At 46.2% G+C, this 24139-nt stretch overlaps 1 protein-coding gene across 5 annotated transcripts in view; it reads left to right on the top strand.

The window, feature by feature from the left end:
* Window positions 1–24139, top strand: part of PALLD (palladin, cytoskeletal associated protein) — a 369451-nt gene that overhangs the window by 133698 nt on the left and 211614 nt on the right. For all 5 annotated transcript variants that reach the window (XM_061424893.1, XM_061424891.1, XM_061424892.1 and 2 more), the window contains exon 3: window positions 23818–23996. In XM_061424893.1, the coding sequence (XP_061280877.1) occupies window positions 23818–23996 (179 nt within the window). The remainder of the gene's footprint in view (window positions 1–23817; window positions 23997–24139) is intronic.

Raw genomic sequence — 24139 nt, forward strand, 5'->3', positions numbered from 1 at the left:
ACCTCGTGGAAACGGGGGGCCAAGCAGAGTACCCACTGGGCGTCTCTTGGGGGGTCTCAGCTCTCGTGGTCCAGTCTGCATTGGGTTTGTCGGCAGCCGCTGTCCATGTGTCGTCTCCCTTACTCTCCTGTGACTGAGGTGCCGTCAGCACCCCATCTGGCCCCTGAGGGACCAGAGCTCAGAACCTGCCAAGTCTCTGGAGGGAAGGACAGAGCCAGGCTCCTGCCCAGCACAGAGCCCTCGCTGCTGGAGGCCAGTCCCCTTTCTGAGCCACGTGGAGCCTTTGGAGAGGGTAGCGGTTATATGAGGGCTGCTGTTGGCTGCAGGTGCTGGGCACGAGCTGGACAGGAGCTTTCTGGACGGTGGTGTCCTTTAGGCCTTGGTGGAGTGCCGAGTCTGTCTTGGGGTTTAGATGGGGGTGGTGGGGGTGGTCCTTGAATCCTCTCCATGAACAGGCTTTTCTGGTGGGTCACCTGTCCTCTCCCACCACCCAGCCTGTGTGGGGGTTGACGAAGGCTGTTGGTGGTGCAGGACAGGACATGGCAGTGTGAGTCCACGTGGGACTCTGTGCTGGACACCCTTGCTCACGGTCACTCTCCACCACCCCCGGAGTGCTCCTTCTTTGTCACAGAGATAGTATTTCTTTCTGCTAGATAAGGAGTGTCATCTGCAGTTTCAGGAAAAGCAGGCAAGACCCCCAGGCGGCCTTCCTGGGGGGCTCCCTGTGGAGGAGGGCTGTGGGGCCTGACCATGAGCCCTTTGGTGCCAGAGGGGCCCCATAGCCCCCCCACGCAGGACTGCAGTGGGTGTGTGCCCAGGCCTTGGCGCGCATGCTGGGGGCACAGGGCTGCCGCTCTAAGGCGGTGGCCACCTATCCCTCCGTGGCTCGTTACCATCCACCCCAGAATGTTCTTCTCTCCAGAATCCCTGCTGACTCCAACATGAGATTACTTAGACTGGTCTTCAGGCATCACTGGTGAAGTGGTACACACAGCCTTCCAAGGGTGAATCGAGATCTGGCCTCCGCCACCACGGTGCCGAAGGCCCCTGCTTTCCTCTGATGTCACAGGCATCAGACTGCTATCCAGAGCTCCAAGCAGAGATGCCAGAAACGGCCACAAGATAAACAATGTCTTAGCCTTGACGGTTGCAGTAGATCATCTCAGTAGGTTAGGGTAACGTCTGCAGGAGTCTCGTCATTCAAGAGTATAGTGCTCCATGACATGTAACATGTATTACAATGTAAAAATTACAGATACCTTCTCTACATAATAGTCTAAATATGATACGATCTTAGTCCTCAAAAAAAAAAAGGAAGGTATTTAGGTAAATAGCACAAAAAATATACCTATACATAAAATATTATGAAAAAATAATCTGCTTCTTAAATTTATGTAGTCAAAATAGTTTGGGAAAGAAAGAAGGAAACTGGAAAGGTCCCCACTGAGGAGCTGTGTCAGTCTCTCTCATGGACCCTCTTTTCTTCAGCCCTCTTAGAGGTGCTTGCTGATCATCACGTATAAAAGGAACTGCACACCTCAGTAGGCTTTACACATTTTTTTTAAATTTTATATTGGAAGATAGTTGATTAGCAATGTGATAGTTACAGGTGGACAGCAAAGTGACCGAGTGACACATGTATATGCACCTATTCTTTTTTTAAAATTCTTTTCCCAGTTAGGTTGTTATTGAATATTGAGCAGAGTTACCTGTGCTATATAGTAGGTCCTTGTGGGTTATCTATTTTATTTATAGTAGTGTGTATATGTTAACCCTACACTCCCAATTTATCCCTGCCCCCCCCAGCCTTTCCCCTTTGGTAGCCATATTTTGTTTTCTAAGTCTGTGATCTGTTTCTGGTTTGTAAATAAATTCCTTTGTATCATTTTTGTAGATTGTACGTGTAGGTGATATCATATGGTATTACTCTTTGGCTGTCTGTCTTTACTTAGTATGATAATCTCCAGGCCTACCCATGTTGCTGCAAATGGTATTATTTCATTGCTTTTATGGCTGAGTAGTGTTCCGTTGTATATATGTACCACATCTTCTTTATCCATTCATCTATTGTTGAACTTAGGTTGCTTCCATGTCTTGGGTAGCATAACTGGTGCTGCAGTGAATGTTGAGATGCATATATATATATATATATATATTTAATTTGTTGGAATATAATCGCTTTACAGTGTTGTGTTTCTGCTATACAACAGTTGTGAATCAGCTACATGTATACATACATCCCCTCCCTCTTCTACCTCCATCCCACCCCACCTTGCCTGGATCTATGTCCAGGAGTGGGATTGCCGGAACATATGGTAGCTCTACTTTTAGTTTTTTGAGGAACCTCCATACTATTCTTCATAGTGGCTGCACCAATTTACATTCTTACCAACAGTGTAAGAGGGTTCCTTTTTCTCCACACCCTCTCCAACATTTATTGTTCATGGACTTTTTGATGATGGGCACTCTGACTGGTGTGAGGTGATACCTCACTGTGGTTTTGCTTTGGTTTTTTCTAATAGTGATGTGGAGCATCTTTTTATGTGCCTATTGGCTATCTGTATGTCTTCTTTGGAGAAATGTTTGTTTAGGCATTCTGCCCATTTTTTGTAGTAGCCTTTTAAACCCATAAGAGGTCCTGAAAAAGGATAAAAGTTAGAATTAAAATACTCCTTGGACACTCAGTCAAGTTATTCAAAAAGGTTTGGCTGACTCTATTTACAATGCAAATGAGATTCTCCAGGTCACTTTTTATAGGGAATATATTATTCAATTTTTCTTCAGTGTGCAGGTTTATTAAAATTTTATAGAAGACGAGATGTTTCTAAGGCTGCTAGGCAGACAGCCCAACAGTTGATCCCCCAATAATAAGCCTGAGTGGGAGAGGGGCTCTTGAACATGTGGGGGAGGGTGTACCAAACTGTACTGTCACAGAAGCCCCGCAGGTCTGCAGGGTGTAACCACCTGTCTTTGCACGCCCAGGCTACAGACTCATACATTGTCCTTGTTTATCCACACTGCACTTGGAGCAATGCCGCTCTATTTCTGCCTTTCCCTTCTCCCTTTCAGTACGCTCTGTGGGGCTGCAGCAGCTTCTGAAAGTGATGTGACGTGAACTCTCTCCTGTTCTCTGGTTTGCCTGCTTCCTATAAAGAGCTGATACACCCCAGAGAGTTCCCGCTGCGCTTCTCATCGGGCCATCCCATTAACTACTCTTCTTTCTCTCACCCACCAGAGCCTCCGACATCCAGACAGAGGAGAACTCTGAGCAGTTTACAGGACTGCTGGAGGAAAGCTCCTCATTCAATAACAGCAGTTCAGTTCTGAGACCCATCCATATTCATTAAAAACAGCTACTTTACAGATTAAGAGGAAAATTGGAACTCTGGCAGGTGGCAGGGAGAACATGGGTCCTTTCACTGTAGAGATGGACTGGAATTCTCCAGTAGGTCATGAGTAAAGGCTTCTTGGTCCTCATGGGTATAAATAGGAGAGGATGCTCTCAGGAAAAGAAACTATAAATTATGTTTGCCTAGAAGGTGAAGGATGTGCCAATTCGTCCTCATACATCCAAAGAGGGGAATTTCTTAGCATGAATATTTTTACATCAGGCATCTGCTTTCAAGGCTCCCTCTTGAAGCTCCTACTGTGTGCTGGTGTCTCTCTTACACAACTTGGTTGGAAGCACCATTGTACTGTTGTAGCAGGAAGTGACCTCTGGCCCTCAGCTACCCTAGTCCTATTGTATGGCCCTATCTGGAATATTGTATTTAGCCTGAGTGCTCATGCCCTTGCCCAGCGCGGCCCCTGGAGGAGCCACATCTGCATTTGTCCAGGAGGAGCTGCTGTGTCCTCTTAGCTCGATCTTCACCATCCAGCCCAAAGGTGAGGCAGGGGGCCCGGACCCCTGTGGCCTGCAGGCGTCACTCTGTCTTGGTTCCAGGGCATCCTTTACGAAGCAGAGCCAAGAGTTTTCCTGTCAGCTGTTGCTTGGTTGTTAAGGAGAAACAGCAGAATTCAACCTTAATGTGCCACATTCTATAAAGGCTCATTTCTGGGCACTTGGCATTTTCACCTACTCTTCGAAGTGAGACAAGAGAATCCCCCGGCTGGTGTGAATTTTTTTCAGCATCTGTTTGCACCTCGAGATCCAGTCTCATGACCGTCTGTGTCAGTGTAGGGGACAATCTACTAACATTTGATTTTTTTAGTCAAGTCCCTTTAATCCTTGCTGGGACCATGTTTTTAGAAGGCATGCGGTGAGAAGCTTCGCAGATAGAGTCAGGGCGGATGTTTCAAGCCGGGGGGCAGGGAGTAGACACTGGGGACGAGCATTCAGCCCTGCCCCGACACGGGACAGTGCCCTTAGCTTTTGTCTGAAGTTGCAGCAGCTGGCAACCGTTTTCAGTGCAGTGCGTCCAGCCTCATACCAAAGGCTCGACGTGCACTACCTTGTTTCAGCCTTGTGACAACCTTGCAAGGTGGGGACAGATAGAATATGAGTCAAAGACCACAGGAAGTTAATAAGTGACAGAATGATAATGCAGGTCTCCTTTATTGTTCTCAGAAGTATGGATTCCTTTTCATTTTGAAAATGCTACATAGCTTGGGGTTCTAATAGTACCATGCTTTTTTCTTTAGTTTTCCTTTTTTAACACGTTTAATGTGTATGAGGAATATTTGCTTATGGTAAAAAAAAAATCATACAGGAAGCTACAAAATGAAAAGTGAAAAATTTCTAGTTTGCTCAGCATCAGTCTCTCCTCTCAGTATAACTGAAAAGCTGTGCATTTCTTGCCTGCCCCCGCCCCAAGAAGTCTACTGTCCCTTCTCCAATCTGGTGGTTTACTGGACAGACCGTGCACTTTTGGTATTTTTAAAGCCTGCCTTGTGTGGGATGCCAAAGTTGAATTGCCATTTCCTTTCTCAAGGACGCTTAGGGCAACATGAGTGTGTTTCTAATATGTTAAAAAGATGTTATAATGAACATCCATGTACATGTATGTGTCATGTGTCCTGTGCCCTTGTATAAGCCTGACTTTCCAGAAATGAAGCCCCCGGCTCAGGTGAATGGGCGTCTAAATGTTGCCAAATTGTCTTCTTAAAGGTTACACCAGTCCCTAAGTAGTCCCATGCTGCTGCTAAGTCGCTTCAGTCGTGTCCGACTCTGTGCGACCCATAGACGGCAGCCCACCAGGCTCCCCCGTCCCTGGGATTCTCCAGGCAAGAACACTGGAGTGGGTTGCCCTTTCCTCCTCCAATGCATAAAAGTGAAAAGTGAAAGTGAAGTCGCTCAGTCGTGTCCGACTCTCAGCGACCCCATGGACTGCAGTCCACCAGGCCCTCCGTCCATGGGATTCTCCAGGCAGGAGTACTGGAGTGGGGTGCCATTGCCTTCTCCAAGTCCCATATTAGTTAGTCATTTTCAATGTGTAGGAGTGCTTGCTTGTAGTTTTCATTGTATTCACTTCTCTTTACATGCTCAAACAGCTCCCAGCTGGAACACTTCTGACCCTGGCCTCTGCCGCCTCCTCCACGGAGAGTCCTGCACACCCCATGTACCATGTGTGTGTCACAGCTATACAGCACAGCAGTGCTTCCTGAACACCCTGTTCTTTCCTCCTTCACAGGCAGTGTGTACGTTCTGATGATATCATTTGCTAAGTTTATAAAATACTTATAAACGGCTTTCTGAAGATGAAATTATACAGTCACAATTTTGAACAAGCAGATTCTCTACCCCAGGGAGTGGGGGGAGGCCTTCTCAGGATTGTGATTTTAGTTCAATAAGTGCAGTTCAGAGATTGATGCAAGAAGTCATCGGGTTCAAGAGTGAAGTCAATTTTTCCTGAAGTTAGGAATAAGTCTGTAAATTCTGGTTATATGAACCGCTGAAGAATTATTGCACAGGGGTCATTAAATCATGTGCAAAGCTGTGTTAGAACCATTCTGTCTCCTCAGTTTATTAGTTACAATTACATTATTAGGCTCCAGAGTGTTGGACAAACTCATTCTTTTAGCTTTAACATTGCAGCAAACGACCTGGCAACAGATTTAACATTTTTCTTTGAAATGTCTAAGATTAACTCTTTAATCATTGGCTGAAAATCTCTTTATAATCCTACCAGAATGCTAGAGCTATTAAATACTTTGAGTTCTTAGTCACTTAGAAGTCATAATGATACTCTTCAGAGGAAGAGGTTGGGGAGAGGAGGAATCTCTACTTCTCTCCTCTGTGGCAGGGGTCCAGTTCAAGAGATGGGAGGTCATGATGATGAATGTCTGTGTATTATGTGTACTGATCACAGGTACACATTTTGCATCCTATTCAGGAGAGTTACTTCTGAACAAAAAGTGAAAACTTAAAGATAGCGATTGTGCACAATGACCTAAGGGGCTGATTTTCCTTTAGTTTTGTTGTTTTCCCTCAGCACTGAGAATGGACAGCATATGCCAGGGCAGAAGAGGGTGGGACCCTCTGCACAGAAGCTGAAAGGCTGAGAAGTTGCTGTGTTCGTGGGGGGACAATGGGGACTGAGCTTGTGAAACACACACACAAACACACACACACACACACACTCCTGTAGCGAATACAGACAAAAGTTGTGATTTTGTTACAAAAAGAGTGGTGTGACTTCTCCAAGAAGTGTGGGAAAAATAAGGATGATATAAACAATGAGGGGAAAGAGTAGGATATTCAGAAAGCTATCAAAGAATCATTGACCTCATGGACTGTAGCCCACTAGGCTACATGGGATTCTCCAGGCAAGAATACTGGATTGGATTGCCATCCTCTTCTCCAGCGGATCTTCCTAATCTAATCCTAACCTAACCTGTATCTCCTGCATTGGCACGTGGATTCTTTACTATCTGAGCCACCAGGGAGGCCTCTGCTGCTGCTGCTGCTAAGTCGCTTCAGTTGTGTCCGACTCTGTGCGACCCCGTAGATGGCAGCCCACCACGCTCCCCCGTCCCTGGGATTCTCCAGGCAAGAATACTGGAGTGGGTTGCCATTTCCTTCTCCAATGCATGAAAGTGAAAAGTCAAAGTGAAGTTGCTCAGTCATGTCCGACTCTTAGCAACCCCATGGACTGCAGCCTATCAGGCTCCTCCGTCCATGGGATTTTCCAGGCAAGAGTACTGGAGTGGGGTGCCATTGGAGGCCTATAGTACACATCAAATAGATAAGGAATATGACTAAGTTTTGAAAGCCCTTATTTTAAAGGAAATACTCTAATGTCACCTATTGACCCACATTTTTGTACAGAGTATGAAATTGTTTTTTTAAAAGATATTGTGTGGTGCAAACTGTTTAGAAACTAGGAAACATAGCATTTTGCGTGTGTGAGTTTTTGTGGGCGGGGATCCCGAATGTGTTCATGTATCCCCAGTGAACTATCCTAATTAAAAAGCACCCGAAGGGCTCATTATTGTGATTAAATTAGGCTAATCTCCTCAGTATATCATAATCAAGAGGATTGTGCCATTCTTTAGTGTTCAGCACAGCAGGCTTAGACCTTCTCGCCCACTCCCGTTCATCAGCTGTCAATCCATTGTTTGCTGAGAGAAAGGCTGTAGGCCCAGTCTTCCTAATCTCCCAACCACTTACTCATCTAGTTCTCAGATCTTTTCTATAAGATCCCTGCCACCTATTCCTCCAGTGTCAATACATCTCATGACAAGGAACTCAGGAGTTCATATCTGTCAGTTTCATCTCTGGGCACAAGGAATCGTTTTAGCCATAAGAAGCTTCTGGGAACTTTTTCAGATCCTGAAAAATTGACCTGACCTCATATGTGGGCAAGTGTTTTTAGGACCAGCTTTGTATAAGGTGGAAAAGCTGGACCAATGAAACATTAAGGGAGAGTGTGATTATTCTTAGCAAAGGAATTGAGAGGAGACATGAGTGTGACACAGCGTTCACGTGTAGCTCAGGTGCTGGAGCAGACTCTTGAGAGTCCCTTGGACTGCAAGGAGATCCAACCAGTCCATCCTAAAGGAGATCAGTCCTGGGTGTTCATTGGAAGGACTGATGCTGAAGCTGAAACTCCAATACTTTGGCCGCCTGATGCGAAGAGCTGACTCATTTGAAAAGACCCTGATGCTGGAAAGATTGAGGGCAGGAGGAGAAGGGGACGACAGAGGATGAGATGGCTGGATAGCATCACTGACTCAATGGACATGGGTTTGGGTGGACTCTGGGAGTTGGTGATGGACAGGGAGGCCTGGCGTGCGGCAGTCCATGGGGTCGCAAAGAGTTGAACATGACTGAGCGACTGAACTGATGGACTGACTGACAGACCCTGCACCTGTCTGCGGCGCGTGGTGAGCTCCTGTCTCCTCAGTGTGGATGAATCACTAGGATGCTAGGTAGCGAGGAAGGGCTTTCTCATGAAGTACAGACTTGAAGGGACAGAGTGGGCCTCTGGTCACTCTTCCTGTCTCACGCAATTCTCAGGAGCCGGAGGTCACGTGCTCCTGATGGCCCAGTCATGTCCTGGCTCTGAGAACCAGAATCCGGCACACGACCAGTCTCCAGGACACTGTTAAAGAGCACAGTGTGTCCTGTGCAGCACACACACGGAGGCCTTAGCAGCAGTGACAGGTTTTAACTGCAAAGCACGCATATTTATTTGCTATGTAAGCAAAGGAACTGTTACCATGTTCTGTAACTAGTAAATATCGTATGCTGAAGCCTTGTTCCCTCCCCCAACCAATACCTCATACTGGTTTTAGTTTTCGTTTTGATTTGTCTTTTGCCAAGCACTTGGAAAAACTGCTTTTGAAGCTGGTTTTCACAAACTGCATGTTGTGTGATCACAGTAGCTTTGGGACAGGCAGAGTATAAACTCTACATGGTTGAATATAGCATGGGGCTAATGGTGGCTGAGGGGCTCTAACTGTCTGAAAGCTTTTTCATTCTAAAAGTCTATCTGTTTTTCAAAGAGAAGGATTCTAGTCTGTATCCAAGCCTAACATTAATTTTAACATTTTTGATACATGTAGCCTGTTGGAATGAAATGCCTGCTGCCAGTAATTTGCTCTGAAAACCACTGCAGTGGAACCTGCCACTTTGTTCGTTGTTCAGATAGCCACATAAAATGAGGTGTGGCCGGCCCGCCCTGAAGCAGCTCCACCAGCTTGGAGCTGGGCTGGGGCTCCCGGAGAACAGAACTCTGCAGACTCTGAGGCAGTATTCGTTCCAGCTTGGTGGAGGAGGGCAGTTACTCCTGAGGGGTCACCAGTGTGGCTGGAGCAGACAGGTAACTGACACGGTGTTTCCGGGGGTGGAAGGCTCTTCCCCAAAGTCCATTCCAGGTGTGTGTCTGATGCTTAATCCAGAGTGGTATGTGATTGTATATGTGTGTATGTGTAGTTATGTATGTATGGTTGTGCATGAGTGTGTGTGGTTATGTATATGTGGTTTTCTGTGAATGTGTGGTTGTGTATGTGCTTATGAGTGGTTGTGTATGAGTGTGTGTGGTTGTGTATTGTGGTTGTGTGTGTATGTGCAGTTATGTGTGTATGTTGTGTATGACTGTGTGTGGTAATGTGGTCATGTGTGTGGTTCTGTACAAATGTGTGTGGTTGTATATGTGTGTTTGTATGTGTAGTGCTTGTGGTTGTGTGTGTGCTTGTGAGTGGTTGTATATGAGTATGTGTGGTTGTGTGTGTGTGGTTGTGTGTGTAGTGGTTGTGTGTAGTGTGTGTGTATAGTTGTGAGTGTGTACAAGTGTGTGTGCTTGTGTATGGGTTTGTGGCTGTGAGTACTGTGATTGTGTGTGCAGGTTTTGTGTGTGCATAGTTGTGATTGTGTGTGGTGGTTGTGGCTGTGTGGTTGACAGTGGTTAGGGTGTGTGTGTGTGTGTGTGTATGTGTATGTGTATGACCAAGGCATCCTGGTCTGCGTTACGAGATGGGAGGCAGGCACAGGCCGCAAGCTGACCTGTGAGCACTGAGCTCCTACACTGCTGACCTCTCATGACCTGACTGTTTCCCTGTAAGCTGGCCTCCGCATACACTGCTGGAAGGCACGCAGGGTGAGCTCCAGGGTCGGCACTGGGATGTGGGGCAGGTGGCCTTGCCAAGGGTACCCCAGAAAAGCTTGCCTTGCAGGCCCACATGTGCATAGGGTCCCTGCCAGGCCCGTGTGCACAAGAACTTAACTCACACGCACTCTGCTTTCCATGTGTCCGAGGCCCCTCAAGGTGCACGTTGGCCTCTTGGAGGTTCTGGAGGCTGGAATAAGGTTCAAGGTGCGGGAGGCTGCCTCCCCCATCTGGCTGAGGCTCCTTGGGGACGAGAGAGAGAAGGAAGGTCTTTCTCCCCTAAAGGTGCAGTGTTTCCAAAGAGGAGCACCCCCCGCCCCTCAGCACCATCAAGGCCAGAAGCTCAGGCACGTGTCAGACACTGGGGTGAGCAGGGGTGACAGCTCCTGGACCTTGACCTTGGGAGGCCTGTGCCCCTGCCGGGGGAGAGTCTTCATGGCCTTGTTCGTCAGACACCGACTCCAGGCCCTGTGGGAGTGGGGTGACCTGTTCTGGGTGGAGTCAAGGACGCGGGAGGGCTGGCTGCCCTGTGCTGACCTTGGTCTTAGTCCTCAGGGTCTCCTAATTCTGAGACAATCCTTGTGTGGAATGGACCTGCTCCAGAAGCACCATGTGCTTCTCATAAACTGCCTCCCGCTGTATTCCCTCCAGAATGCAGCCCTGATGCAGTGACAGGTACCGACTGCCCATGGCCCTGCAGCATGAACCAGCTGAGGTTGCTCCTCTGGGTCTGGTGAGGCGTCTCCTGCCCGGGCTCCCAGGCTCGGAACATCAGCACGAGTTACCAGGCAGGTAGCTCTGAAGCAACCTGTTGGGTCATGCTGAGCTTTGTGCTTGCATAGACAACTGCTGAGGATGAACCTGTTTTCTCAGCTGGGAATTTGTGAATGAGCAACAGGAGGGTTGGGGGCCTCTCTTCCTTCTTGTTCCTCATGTCACTATCGGAGAGTTAGTGGGGAACCGAGTGACACTTCAGCCCTTTCTGTGTCCATGTCACGCTGGTCCTTCGGCCTGATTCTCAGAGCGTGTGTTCTGTGGTCCAGTAGGATGACCGTCTTTCTGTCTGGAAAGTGCACATCGGCCCAGAGTTCTAAGAAGTTCTGTAGTGAAGACAGATGTTGAACTCCGTTAACCCCGGTGATCTAAAAACCTATTTGGCCCCAGAATCCTTTTCAACGGTATCTGCCCGCTGGCGGCAGAACTAGTTTCTAGGGACACCTAGGAGGAGACCCAGACAAGGAAACTCAGCCCCAAAGAGAGGAGGTCTGGGTCTCCTTCAGCTGGGCTGGTCTGTGGACCAGGTGGAACCAGAACTGGACTGCAGCCTGCCAACCCTAAGCCTCTTACTAATTCCACAGTGTGGAACTGATTAGAAGCAGCCTGAGAGTTTAACAGCTCCTGGCAGCGCACAGACTTGGTGTGGATCCCACTTGCCTGTTCATAGTTGTGTCTCAGGACCGTGATTAAACATCTGTCTGCACACAGCATCCAGACGTGAGGCGACCTGTCACGGTCAGAACAAGACAAGGTCAGATCATTCTCTAGGTTCTGTTTTATCTGAGCTCTTTGGTCCTCCTCTATTTTAATCTTCCCATCTTGGGAGACAAAGTGATGATTAGAGGTAAGAATTGTTCGATTGGAGTCTGGTTTCGGTTCAGAATCTATTTTATCATTTCCTGTGCTTTGAATTTCAAGACATCAATCTATTTATTGGTGTCTTTTGGACCATAAGGTTAAAGTACATCTGTTGTCCACACAGATTTAGCTGTTGGCCCTCGAGCTAGGCGGTCATGAAATTATAGCCATAGTAAATTTAGCCAAGGACTAACTTCACTTTGGTCTGCCTATAAATCCACTCGACAGAATAAACATGGTGTGTCTTGCGGTTCATGTGAACACATGTAAAGAATTAAGAAATCTTTGGTGACAAGACAAAAAATGCTCTGTAAAAGTTAATTGCTGCTTAACTGAAGACGTATAAAATGGGATGTCTGCGGCCAGCCTGCCTGTGAGCTCAGCATGAGCGAGGTTTGTCTTGGGTAGAGGTTGCTGGTTCCGTGTTGGTGATTCTCCACCTTAGGGCAGAGCACTGCCCTTCCTTAGGGAGCAAGGGCTCCTGGAAAACAGAGTCATTGCTGAACCACTCCTGTCTCTGAGCTCTTCCCCACCCTTGATTTCCACTCTGTTAGCATTAAGGAAACTGGTTCCTTGGTTTACTCCCAACACGCGCTTCCACAAGGCCGTGTGGCTGCTTGCGCTTTGAAGGGACTGCTGTGGGCCCGATTGGCCAGCATGTGGTCACCACAGACGGGCTTACCAAGAGGCTCAGGGTAAAGAATGTGCCTGCAATGCAGGAAACACAGGCTTGATCGCTGGGTCAGGAAGATCCCCAGGAGGAGGAAATGGCAACTCACGCCAGTATTCTTGCCTGGACAGTTCCATGGACAGAGGATTGGCGGGCTACAGTCCATAGGGTCCCAAAGAGTTGGGCACAGCTGAGCAGTCAACCACACACACATGGTCACCACACACTTTTCTGAAAAGTACAGATCAGTGGAGTTGAGAAGCAAAGCAGAAATCTTTGAGCATAACTTGTCTTCCCCTTGAGCCTAAGGAAACTGCCTTATGAGGAGAAAATGATAACTCAACCATTTTTAAAGGTTTGTATTTCATAAGCTATCATTGTTTTAATTAACTGACTTCAGAGAGTTACCGTTTTCCTTGTCCGAGTTGGAGGGTATTAGTCAAGATCCACTGATGAGACTTTGTAAGTTTAATAAGTCAAATTTGTTCTTTTTAAAAACCACATGTTTAAAATTCAGGATGCAGAAAATTTCCATGACACATTAGTGTGGTACAAAAAATAAGAAAACCCAAAAAAACCATCAGTCCCTAAAACATATATTTCCTTTTAAGTGATAGTATTAGAATAGATACTAGTCAGTGTGGAAGTTGAGTGGTGCCATATGTGGGTTTTTTTAACATAAACTATCATCTCCCATGCCGAGAAATATAAACTCTGCTTGGCCAGTGGATTTGTTAGTTCCTCTCATTTAGCAGTTGGATTTATTGTCATAAAGATCAGCACTGTTCCTCAGTCTCGGAGGACCGGTGTTCTGAGCTTTCCCAGACGTACAGCCAGCTGCAGTGTGCCGCTCTGAGGCTGGCTGCCAGGTGCCCGGGGCAGAAGGGCAGGAAACGGGGGAGGTGAGCCTTATGCTGTCCAAGACGGAAACGACTGGTGGTCCCCAAAGGCAGCGCCCGCTCAGAAGCAGCTGCAGTGCCCCTGATGTGACTTATCCTCCTCCCACTGCCTTCCCAAGCAGAGGCTTCCCAGGGCTGCAGTCACATGCAGGCCCTCTCTGCCAGCATCATCTCAGGCCAAGTCAGGCTTACAGCTCACCTCCCCTTGAAACGTAGAAAGTGAACAATTAAATATAAGCTTTTCTGCGTAAAACACCTTCTCAAATTTCAGTCCTCCCACATCCTGCAGTGCCATAAGAGGAACCTTGAATTTCTGGCACTGTCCCATGTTTAGGCTGGAAAAAAGACATTTTGCAACAAAAAGAAATATACGGGTATTTGTATATTAAAACATTGTTGATTTCAAAATCCCAGCACAGAATAATATGAAGAAACATGCCATTTTACAAAGCTCTAATTACTGCAATTCTTTTTTCCTATGGATTATAATCCTTTTTGAGTAAAAAGGAAACAAGTCCATCAATATAATCCCGTCTCTAATAGATTAATTTCAGCCCAAGTATTCTATCCAGAGCAAGATGAATCTGTTCAGTCCTCCAGGTGGAAAAATCCCACGAGGGACTTCACTACTTAGCTCGTCCCTTGCATTCTTTGCTTCAGTCGTGTCTGACTCTGCGACCCCATCGACTGTAGCCCACCAGGCTCCTCTGTCCATGGGATTCTCCAGGCAATACTGGAGTGGGTTGCCGTTTCCTCCTTCAGGGGATCTTCCCAACCGAGGGATTGAACCTGCATCTCTTATATCTCCAGCATTGGCAGGCAAGTTCTTTACCATTAGCGCCACGGGGGTGGGGAGTGGGGGTTGCAGAGCCCCAGAACAAGCTGAATCTATACGTGAGAAGCTATAATGAACCTTCGGGCTTTTCTGATGGCTAACGAATGTGGTAACGAATCTGCCTGCAGTGCAGGAGACCAGGGTTCAGTCCCTGCATGGGGAAGATCCCCTGGAGAAGGGAATGGCAACCCACTCTAGTATTCTTGCCTGGAGAATCCCGTGGACAGAAGAGCCTGGTGGGCTACAGTCCCTGGGGTCACAAAGAATTCAACACGACTGAGTCGGGCACGACTGAGCAACTTCCCTTTCACTTTTCCCTTTCATGCATCGGAGAAGGAAATGGCAACCCACTCCAGTGTTCTTGCCTGGAGAATCCCAGGGACAGGGGAGCCTGGCTGTCTATGGGGTCGCACAGAGTCGGACACGACTGAAGTGACTTAGCGGCGGCAGCACCTGCTCAAGCACTCTGTCCACCTCTTCTTAATATCTTCTGCTTCTGTTAGGTCCATACCATTTCTGTTCTTTATTGAGCCCATCTTTGCATGAAATGTTGCCTTGGTATCTCCAATTTTCTTGAAGAGATCTCTAGTCTTTCCCATTCTATTGTTTTCTTCTATTTCTTTGCATTGATCACTGAGAAAGGCTTTCTTATCTCTCCTTGCTATTCTTTGGAACTCTGCATTCAGATGGATATATCTTTCCTTTTCTCCTTTGCCTTTAGCTTCTCTTCTTTTCACAGCTATTTGTAAGACCTCCTCAGTTCAGTTCAGTCGCTCAGTTGTGTCCGACTCTTTTCAACCTCATGAATTGCAGCATGCCAGGCCTCCCTGTCCATCACCAACTCCCAGAGTTCACCCAAAATCATGTCCATCGAGTCGGTGATGCCATCCAGCCATCTCATCCCCTGTCATCCCCTTCTCCTCCTGCCCCCAATCCCTCCCAGCATCAGAGTCTTTTCCAATGAATCAACTCTTCGCATGAGGTGGCCAAAGTACTGGAGTTTCAGCTTTAGCATCATTCCTTCCAAAGAACACCCAGGACTGATCTCCTTTAGAATGGACTGGATCTCCTTGCAGTCCAAGGGACTCTCAAGAGTCTTCTCCAACACCACAGTTCAAAAGCATCAATTCTTCCGTGCTCAGCCTTCTTCACAGTCCAACTCTCACATCCATACATGACTACTGGAAAAACCATAGCCTTGATTCCTCAGACAACCATTTTTCCTTTTTGCATTTCTTTTTCTTGGGGATGATCTTGATCACTGCCTCCAGTACAATGTCACAAACCTCTGTCCATAGTTCTTCAGGCACTCTGTCTATCAGATCTATTCGTCTATACCGTGGTCAGCTTCTATGTTGGAATTTAAGTGCAGGGAGCCCTTTGCTCGTTGAATTAATAATTGGTTGATGAGGGAATGAATGAGTGAGATTGCATCTGCTAGCCTGTTTACATTTTATTCCTAATTAATACAGGCTTATTTTCATACCCTGTTTATGGCCTTAGAGTTTGACAGCCGGTCTCAACTGGCTTAGTCTGACTTGAGCAAGTCTAAATACTTTTGATTGGGGATTTACCATGTTCACTGAGGTTCAAGGTTCGCTCCTCAGCAGCTGTGGTGTAGCAATTACATAGCTGCTTAGTGACTCCATCAAGATTAGAGGAAGAACCAGGAAACTTTATTACAGCTTGTTTCTATCCATAGTTTTAAAAGCTTGATGAAAGAGGAAACTAAAAGTTTGAAGACAATGAAAGACACAGTTGAAACACACATTTGTCTGTTTAATTGTCAGTGTTCTATGGGTAAATGGGAGCTGCCTGAATCTTCAGTACAGTAACAAACCACTTCACAAGGTTGATGGCAGATAAAACCAGGCCATGTTTGTGAAGCATGTAGCATGTAATAGGCAGTTAATAAAGATTCATGCTCTTTCCATTAATTTGTATCAGATAAGCTCTTAAAAGCTATCACAGCTCCCAAATTTTCTGTCATCTCCTCATCCTAACTGTGAGATCATATGGAATGTTTTACCCATTTATACTAGCAGCTTAGTAGTATGCCGGAAGCTGAGACTTGGAGGTACAGAATGGGTGTGTAGATAGTCGGATTTGATTTCCCAGTACACTGTCCTGTCCACTGAGTAAGTGGCTTCCAGGTGTTAGAAACGGGATGAGAAAACATGCAGACGTCCTTCAATGGAATGCTCCCCAAGTAGGCGCTAAGCACAGGTCACGTGTCCATAGGCTGCCTCTGCACCTAGCCCTCTGTCCACCCTCTCCTCGTAATGAAGAGAGGCGGTTTCAGGATCTGGAGGAAAACCAGTGTATTTTCTAGAAAGAGACCGAGGTGAGGATGGCAGGGGTGTTTCATTGCAGACTTGCACCTCGGTTGCTATGAGAGGGGCCACCACAAGGCACTTGGTTTCATTGGCTGAGGACACTGTAATCCTTAGTTTCATTGGCTGAGGACACTGTAATCCTTAGTTTCATTGGCTGAGGACATTGTAATCTTTAGTTTCATTGGCTGAGGAAATTGTAATGCTTAGTTTCATTGGCTGAGGACACTGTAATCCTTAGTTTCATTGGCTGAGGACACTGTAATCCTTAGTTTCATTGGCTGAGGACACTGTCATCCTTAGTTTCATTGGCTGAGGACACTGTAACCCTTAGTGACCTCTGCCTCAGGACGGGGTTGGGGGGTGGTGAGGGGACCGAGTGTCACACCTGGGCTGTATCTCCCCACCCCCTCACACACCTTTGTTGCACCGATTTTGTGTATTTACGCTGTAGTTTAAGCTGTGCTAGCAACAAGAATTTAATGGAGGGTGACTTTAAGGTCAAAATGGAATCAACAGACTCGACTGTTAACTCGTCTTTAAAGAAGACTAAATGTTCTTAGTCTTTTGCCAGGATGCTGTGACTGTGACAGTACTCTATGGATTAGTGAAAAATAGTCCATTTTCTAGATGGGAAAGTAAGCCATAAATGTATTAGGCCTCAGATAATGGTATAAAGAACACAGAGGGTAGGAAATGATATAATATCAGTTGCCAAGTGAATAATGCTATACATTTTGCATTGTAGAGAAGGGAGAAGCAATACAGTTTCATGGGCACTTGTGTGCAGAGGGTCAGAGATTAAGACACGCAGTTTGGTGTCTGTGCTCAAGAAGCGTGGCCCCTCAGGGGAGAGCCGGGGCCTTGTGATCGGGCTGGCATGGCCCACTCGTGGCAGACCAGAACTTCCACCCCTTATGTGTGTGTGAATCGCCAGAATCCAAGTTGTCTCAATGGGTTTGGGGTGAGGTTCTAGATTCTGTATTGTTTTAAATTTAGTTATTATTTTTTAACTTTGTATTGAAGTATGTTAATGTTGTGTTAATTTCTGCTGTACAGTCAAGTGATTCAGTTATATGTGTGTAAATATATATATATATATATATATACACACACACACACACACACATTTTTTATATTCTTTTCTATTATGGTTTGGAGAAGGCAATGGCACCCTACTCCAGTACTCTTGCCTGGAAAATCCCATGGACGGAGGAGCTTGGTGGGCTGCAGTCCATGGGGTCACTAAGAGTCGGATACGACTGAGCGACTTCACTTTCACTTTTCACTTTCCTGCATTGGAGGAGGAAATGGCAGCCCACTCCAGTACTCTTGCCTGAAGGATCCCAGGGACTGGGGAGCCTGGTGGGCTGCTGTCTATGGGGTCGCACAGAGTCAGACGCGACTGAAGAGACTTAGCATGCATGCATAGCATTATGGTTTATCCCAAGGTATTGAATATAGTTCTCTATGCTGTATAGTAGGACTTTGTTGTTTATCCATCTCGTGTATAAAAGCTTGCATCTTCTAATCCCACCCTCCAAATCCAACCCTCTACCACCGCCTGCCCCTTGGCAACCACAGCTCTATTCTCTATGTCCACGATTCTGTTTCTGTTATGTAGGTAGGTTCATTTGTGTCATATCTTAGATTCCACATACAAATGATACCATGTGGTATTTGTCTTTCTCTTTCTGACCTGACTTAGTATGATTATCTCTAGGTCTGTCTGTTGCTGCAAATGGCATTGTTTCATTCTTCTTTATGACTCAGTAGCGTTCCATTGTATATATGTACCACATCTTCTCTATCCATTCATCTGTCGGTGGACATTTAGGTTCACAGTAGGTGAATATTGCTGCAGTGAATGGTACAGTGTATGCATTGTTTGGAATTAGAGCTTTCTCTGGATATATGCACAGGAGTGGGGTTGCTAGATCATAGGTAGCTCTGTTTTTACTTTTCTCAGGAACCCCCAGAGATACTGAATTTCTAACAAGCTCCCAAATGGTGCTGATGCTGCTGGCCCAGGGATCACAGTTTTCCTATAAAATCCAGATGGTAACTGTTTCAGGATTTGTGGGCCATGCAGTCTGTCCCGATGACCCAGGTGTTGCTGCAGCGTGAAGGCTGCCATAGACACTGGGTGAGTTCAGGGGCATGGCTCTGAGCCCCTAAAACTTCAGTCGTTCAGTCATGTCTGACTCTTTGCAACATACCAGGCCTCCCTGTTGTACATCACCAACTCCCAGAGCTTGCTCAAACTCATGTCCATCGAGTCGGGGATGCCATCCAACCATCTCATCCTTTGTCCTTCCCTTCTCCTGCTGCCCTCAATCTTTCCTAGCATCAGGGTCTTTTCTAATGAGTCATCTCTTCGCATCAGATGGCCAAAGTATTGGAGCTTCAGCTTCAACATCAGTCCTTCCAATGAATATTCAGGACTGATTTCCTTTAGGATTGACTGATTTGATCTCACTATCCAAGGAACTCTCGAGCATCTTCTTCAACACCACAGTTCAAAAGCATCAATTCTTTGGTGCTCAGCTTTCTTTATGGTCCAACTCTCACATCCATATATGACTACTTGAAAACCATAGCTTTGACTAGACAGACCTTTGTTGGCAAAGTAGTATTTCTGCTCTTTAATATGCTGTCTAGGTTAGTCATTGTTTTTCTTCCAATGAGCAAACATCTTTTAATTTCATGGCTGCAGTCACCATCGGTGGTGATTTTGGAGCCCAAGAAAATAGTCTGTCACTGTTTCCATTGTTTCCCTGTTTGCCATGAAATGATGGGACTGGATGCCATGATCTTAGGTTTTTTTTGAATGTTGAGTTTCAAGCCAACTTTTTCACTCTCCTCTTTCACTTTCAAGAGGTTCTTTAGTTTCTCTTCCTCAAACTTACAGACTCTAAATCTGTCCTCTATGTAACTTCCACGTGTCACAAACTATTATTCTTCTGAGTTTTTCCTAACCTTTAAAAACATGAAAACAATTTCCTGGCTCAGGGCCATGGGGAGACTGGTGAGGGCCTATAGACAGTGTGCTGCACGAGATCAGGGTGCCACTCCGCTGGGGTGGCTGGTGGAGCTGTCCCTATGGAGCAGGTCTGACCAGGGTGATTAACTGTCATTTCTTTTAAATCTTTGTTGCATTTTTTTTCATGCTCTATTGTTCCTCTGACAGTTGGTTCTTATCTTTTTATGAATGGTTAGCACACTCGAGGTGCCATACAGATACCTAGACTCTGGCTGGTTCCAGAGTCCATGGGGCATGACTCCTCCCAGGGCCTCTGGCACTTAGCACAGTGCCATTCACACGGAGGGCATCCAGCCAGCCTGTGCTCTGGAGACTTCAGTGTGCTGAAGGCACCATTCACTTGGCTGTGAGGAGAGTAGCCCCAGGGTGGGATGAACACAGAGGGTGAGGAGAGAGCTCCTGAGAGGGGAGGAGAAGCAGAAAATACTTGAGGGCTGCATAGGGGACAAGCAATCCATGAAGGATTCTGTAGGAGTGTGATAGAAGAAGCTGGGCCCAAGTTACAGGAAAGCAGACCATAGAGACTGAAGTTGAGGGGACGATTCATGCAGGGCAGTGTCAAATGCACTCGCCTGACACGGGCTAGAGAGGAGTCCTCAGCATGCCCAGCTATGACGAGGCCAATTAGAAGACTTCAGATCAAGCAATGCTTAAGCCACAGTCAGTCCTCGGGAGTGAGGACCTGGATTGTGACTGTGGAGAGAGCAAAGAGGAAGGAGCTATAAGACGGTTTTAGGCAGGAATGTTCTCCAGGACTTTTTGGAAATGGAAACCGCCAACTGCCCAGGATCAAGGAATACTGCCCTTCTCAATTGCCTCAAAAGCAGTATGCCTTGCATTACATGATTGCTCAATTGGCTGGTTTTTCAAATGGTTTTTAATTCCCAAAGTCATGGCTGTTCTTTTCTAAGTATCCTGTGCTTGTGTGTTTGTTGTTTTTTTTTTTTTTTTTTAGCATAGTTTCTGTGGTTAATACACTGAGTACTAGCAAACCGGTTTGTTTTATTACCTTTCAGTTCAGCTAGTTCATTTGCTCAGTCGTGTCCAACTCTTTGCAACCCCATGAACTGCAGCACACAGGCCTCGCTCTCCATCACCAACTCCTGGAGCTCACTCAGACTCATGTCCATTGAGTCCATGGTGCCATCCAGCCATCTCATCCTCTGTTGTCCCCTTCTCCTCTCGCCTTCAATCTTTCACAGCATCAGGGTCTTTTTTAATGAGTCAGGTCTTCGTATCAGGTGGCCAAAGTATTGGAGTTTCAGCTTCAGTATTACTCCTTCCAATGAATATTCAGGACTGATTTCCTTTAGGATTGACTCATTGGATCTCCTTGCAGTCCAGGGGACTCTCGACAGTCTTCTCTAACACCACAATTCAAAAGCATCAATTCTTCAGCACTCAGCTTTCTTTATAGTCCAACTCTCACATCCACACATGACTACTGGAAAAGCCATAGCTTTTAGATGGACCTTTGTTGGCAAAGTAATGTCTCTGTTTTTTAATAAGCTGTCCAGGTTAGTCATAACTTTTCTTCCAAGGAACAAGTGTCTTTTAATTTCATGGCTGCAGTGACCATCTGCAGTGATTTTGGAGCCCCCCAAAATAAAGTCTGTCACTGTTTCCATTGTTTCCTCGTCTATTTGCCATGAAGTGATGGGACCAGATGTCACAATCTTACTTTTGTGAATGTTGAGCTTTAAGCCAACTTTTTCACTCTCCTTTTTCACTTTCATCAAGAGGTTCTTTAGTTCTTCACTTTCTGCCATAAGGGTGGTGTCATCTGCATATCTGAGGTTATTGATATTTCTCCCGGCAGTCTTGATTCCAGCTTGTGCTTCATCCAGCCCAGTGTTTCTCATAGTGTATTCTGCATATAAGTTAAATAAGCAGGGTGACAATCTACAGCCTTGCTGCTGCTGCTAAGTCGCTTCAGTCGTGTCTGACTCTGTGCGACCCCATAGACGGCAGCCCACCAGGCTCCCCTGTCCCTGGGATTCTCCAGGCAAGAACACTGGAGTGGGTTGCCATTTCCTTCTCCAATACATGAAAGTGAAGAGTGAAAGTGAAGTCACTCAGTTGTGTCTGACTCTTAACGACCCCATGGACTGCAGCCTAGCAGGCTCCTCCATCCATTGGATTTTCCAAGCAAGAGTACCAGAGTGGGGTGCCATTGCCTTCTCCCCTACAGCCTTGATGTACTCCTTTTCCTATTTTGAACCAGTCTATTGTTCCATGTCCAGTTCTAACTGTTTCTTCTTGACCTACATACAGATTTCTCAGGAAGCAGGTAAGGTGGTTTGGTATTTCCATCTCTTGAAGAATTTTCCACAGTTTGTTGTGATCCACACAGTCAAAAAAGCAGAAATAGATGTTTTTCTGGAACTCTCTTGCTCTTTTGATGATCCAACAGATGTTGGTAATTTGATCTCTGGTTCTTCTGTCTTTTCTAAATCCAGCTTGAGCATCTGGAAGTTCATGGTTCACATACTGTTGAAGCCTGGCTTGGAGAATTTTGAGCTACTCAAAATTCTTTGCTAGCATGTGAGATGAATGCAATTGTGTGGTATTTTGAGCATTCTTTGGCATTGCCTTTGGGATTGGAATGAAAACTGACCTTTTCCAGTCCTGTGACCATTGTTGAGTTTTCCAAATTTGCTGGCGTATTGAGGGCAGCCCTTTCATAGCATCATCTTTTAGGATTTGAAATAGCTCGACTGGAATTCCATCACCTCCACTAGCTTTGTTCGTAGTGATGCTTTCTAAGGTCCACTTGACTTCACATTCCAGGATGTCTGGCTCTAGGTTAGTGATCACATCATCGTGATTATCTGGGTTGTGAAGATCTTTTTGTATAGTTCGTCTGTGTTTTCTTCCCACCTCTTCTTGATATCTTCTGCTTCTGTTAGGTCCATACCATTTCTATCCTTTATCGAGCCCATCTTTGCATGAAATGTTACCTTGGTATCTCCAATTTTCTTGAAGAGATCTCTAGTCTTTCTCATTCTATTGTTTTCCTCTATTTCTTTGCACTGATCACTGAGGAAGGCTTTCTTATCTCTCCTTGCTATTCTTTGGAACTCTGCATTCAGCTGGATATATCTTTCCTTTTCTCCTTTGCCTTTAGCTTCTCTTCTTTTCACAACTATTTGTAAGGCCTCCTCAGACAACCATTTTGCCTTTTTCCATTTCTTTTTCTTGGAGATGTCCTTGATCACTGCCTCCTATACAATGTCACGAACCTCCATCCTTAGTTCATCAGGCACTCTGTCTCAGATCTAATCCCTTGAATCTATTTCTCACTTCCACTGAATAGTCGTAAGGGATTTGATTTAGGTCATACCTGAATGGTCTAGTGGTTTTCCCTACTTTCTTCAATTTATTACCTTTGCTTTCAGATTTAATACAGACAGATATCTATAGTATGCTGTCTAAGTGCAGAAAAGACTAGTCTTCAGTGACATGTAAAGGAGGCCAAGTCCAAAGAATTTTCTAGAGCTTCAGACTCAGAAAATCTCTGATGCTGATTAGGATCTGATGCAACTGGATAGTTGTCAATCCTTTTAGTTGTTGGTGGACATTCCTTCACATTTCTTTAAATCTCATTTTGAAGGGGAGGGAGGTTAGGGAAGCTTCATTATTTTATTTTATTTTATTTTTTGGTAAAAATCCTGTTGAGAGTTTGAGGTGCTCGGCTTGTGAGGAGGAACCCTCATGAAAATGGTCTGGTCTTTTGCCGCCTCCCACATCATAGACCCAGGGGATGGAAAGGGGTAAGACCGGCAAGAATGAATCACAGACCACCATGGCCCCTGCCCACACGGCTGGGTGTGCCCCTGGAAAGATCTCCAAATAGCAGTGGTGTGGGGGGTATGAATCTGCCCAGCTGGCAGCTCAGCAGGCACGCTGCTGCCCGGGGCTGTGACCCTCAGTCTCCCTGGACATATCACATCTTTTGAGTACCATGTTCTTGTCACTTTCATATTTTTTTCTAGAGGAGAACAGTAAATGACATTGTAACAGGTGTGAGAGGCATTAGTGACAAAAATCTATAAGGCCCTTGGAATTGTGCTCCTTTCAGTTTGTAACTGGCACTTTCCCAGCTTGATGATGTTCCTTCATTCCACGTTGATGAAATTACAAGACGCTCTATGATGAAGACCCAGGGAGTAGTCTAGCCACGCATTTCATGGCCCCAAATGTAGTAGTGTGCAGTGATATCAGGAACTCGAGTCTCTGTTTATCAAACAAGCATCTCATTATACAGCCTCTCACCTCTTGCTAGTGCTTTGTTGTTGTAAACATCTCGTTTCCTTCTCTCCCTCCCATCCTGCAACTCCTGTTGGTCGGCAGATGGTTCTGTGAAGGGAGTGAACTACACAGCAGTCCCGATATCCAGATCCTCTGGGACGGGGGCGACCTGCACACCCTGGTCATTGCCGAGGCCTTCGAGGACGACACGGGGCGCTACACCTGCCTGGCCGCCAACTCCAGTGGCTCTGACAGCACCTCCGCCGAGGTGTTCATCGAAGGTACCCAGGGGTGCGGGGTGTGGGTGAGAGGGGACCCATAGCTTCTTATGAACGTGACTTTCCAACTTCGTGAATCAAACCTCAGTTGTCCCAGAAGCTTTATGGGTAAATGAAATTGTTCTGACACTTGGGCGTTCATCAAT

Source organism: Bos javanicus, chromosome 8 (genome assembly GCF_032452875.1).
Source record: "Bos javanicus breed banteng chromosome 8, ARS-OSU_banteng_1.0, whole genome shotgun sequence".
Classification (NCBI taxonomy): Eukaryota; Metazoa; Chordata; class Mammalia; order Artiodactyla; family Bovidae; genus Bos; species Bos javanicus.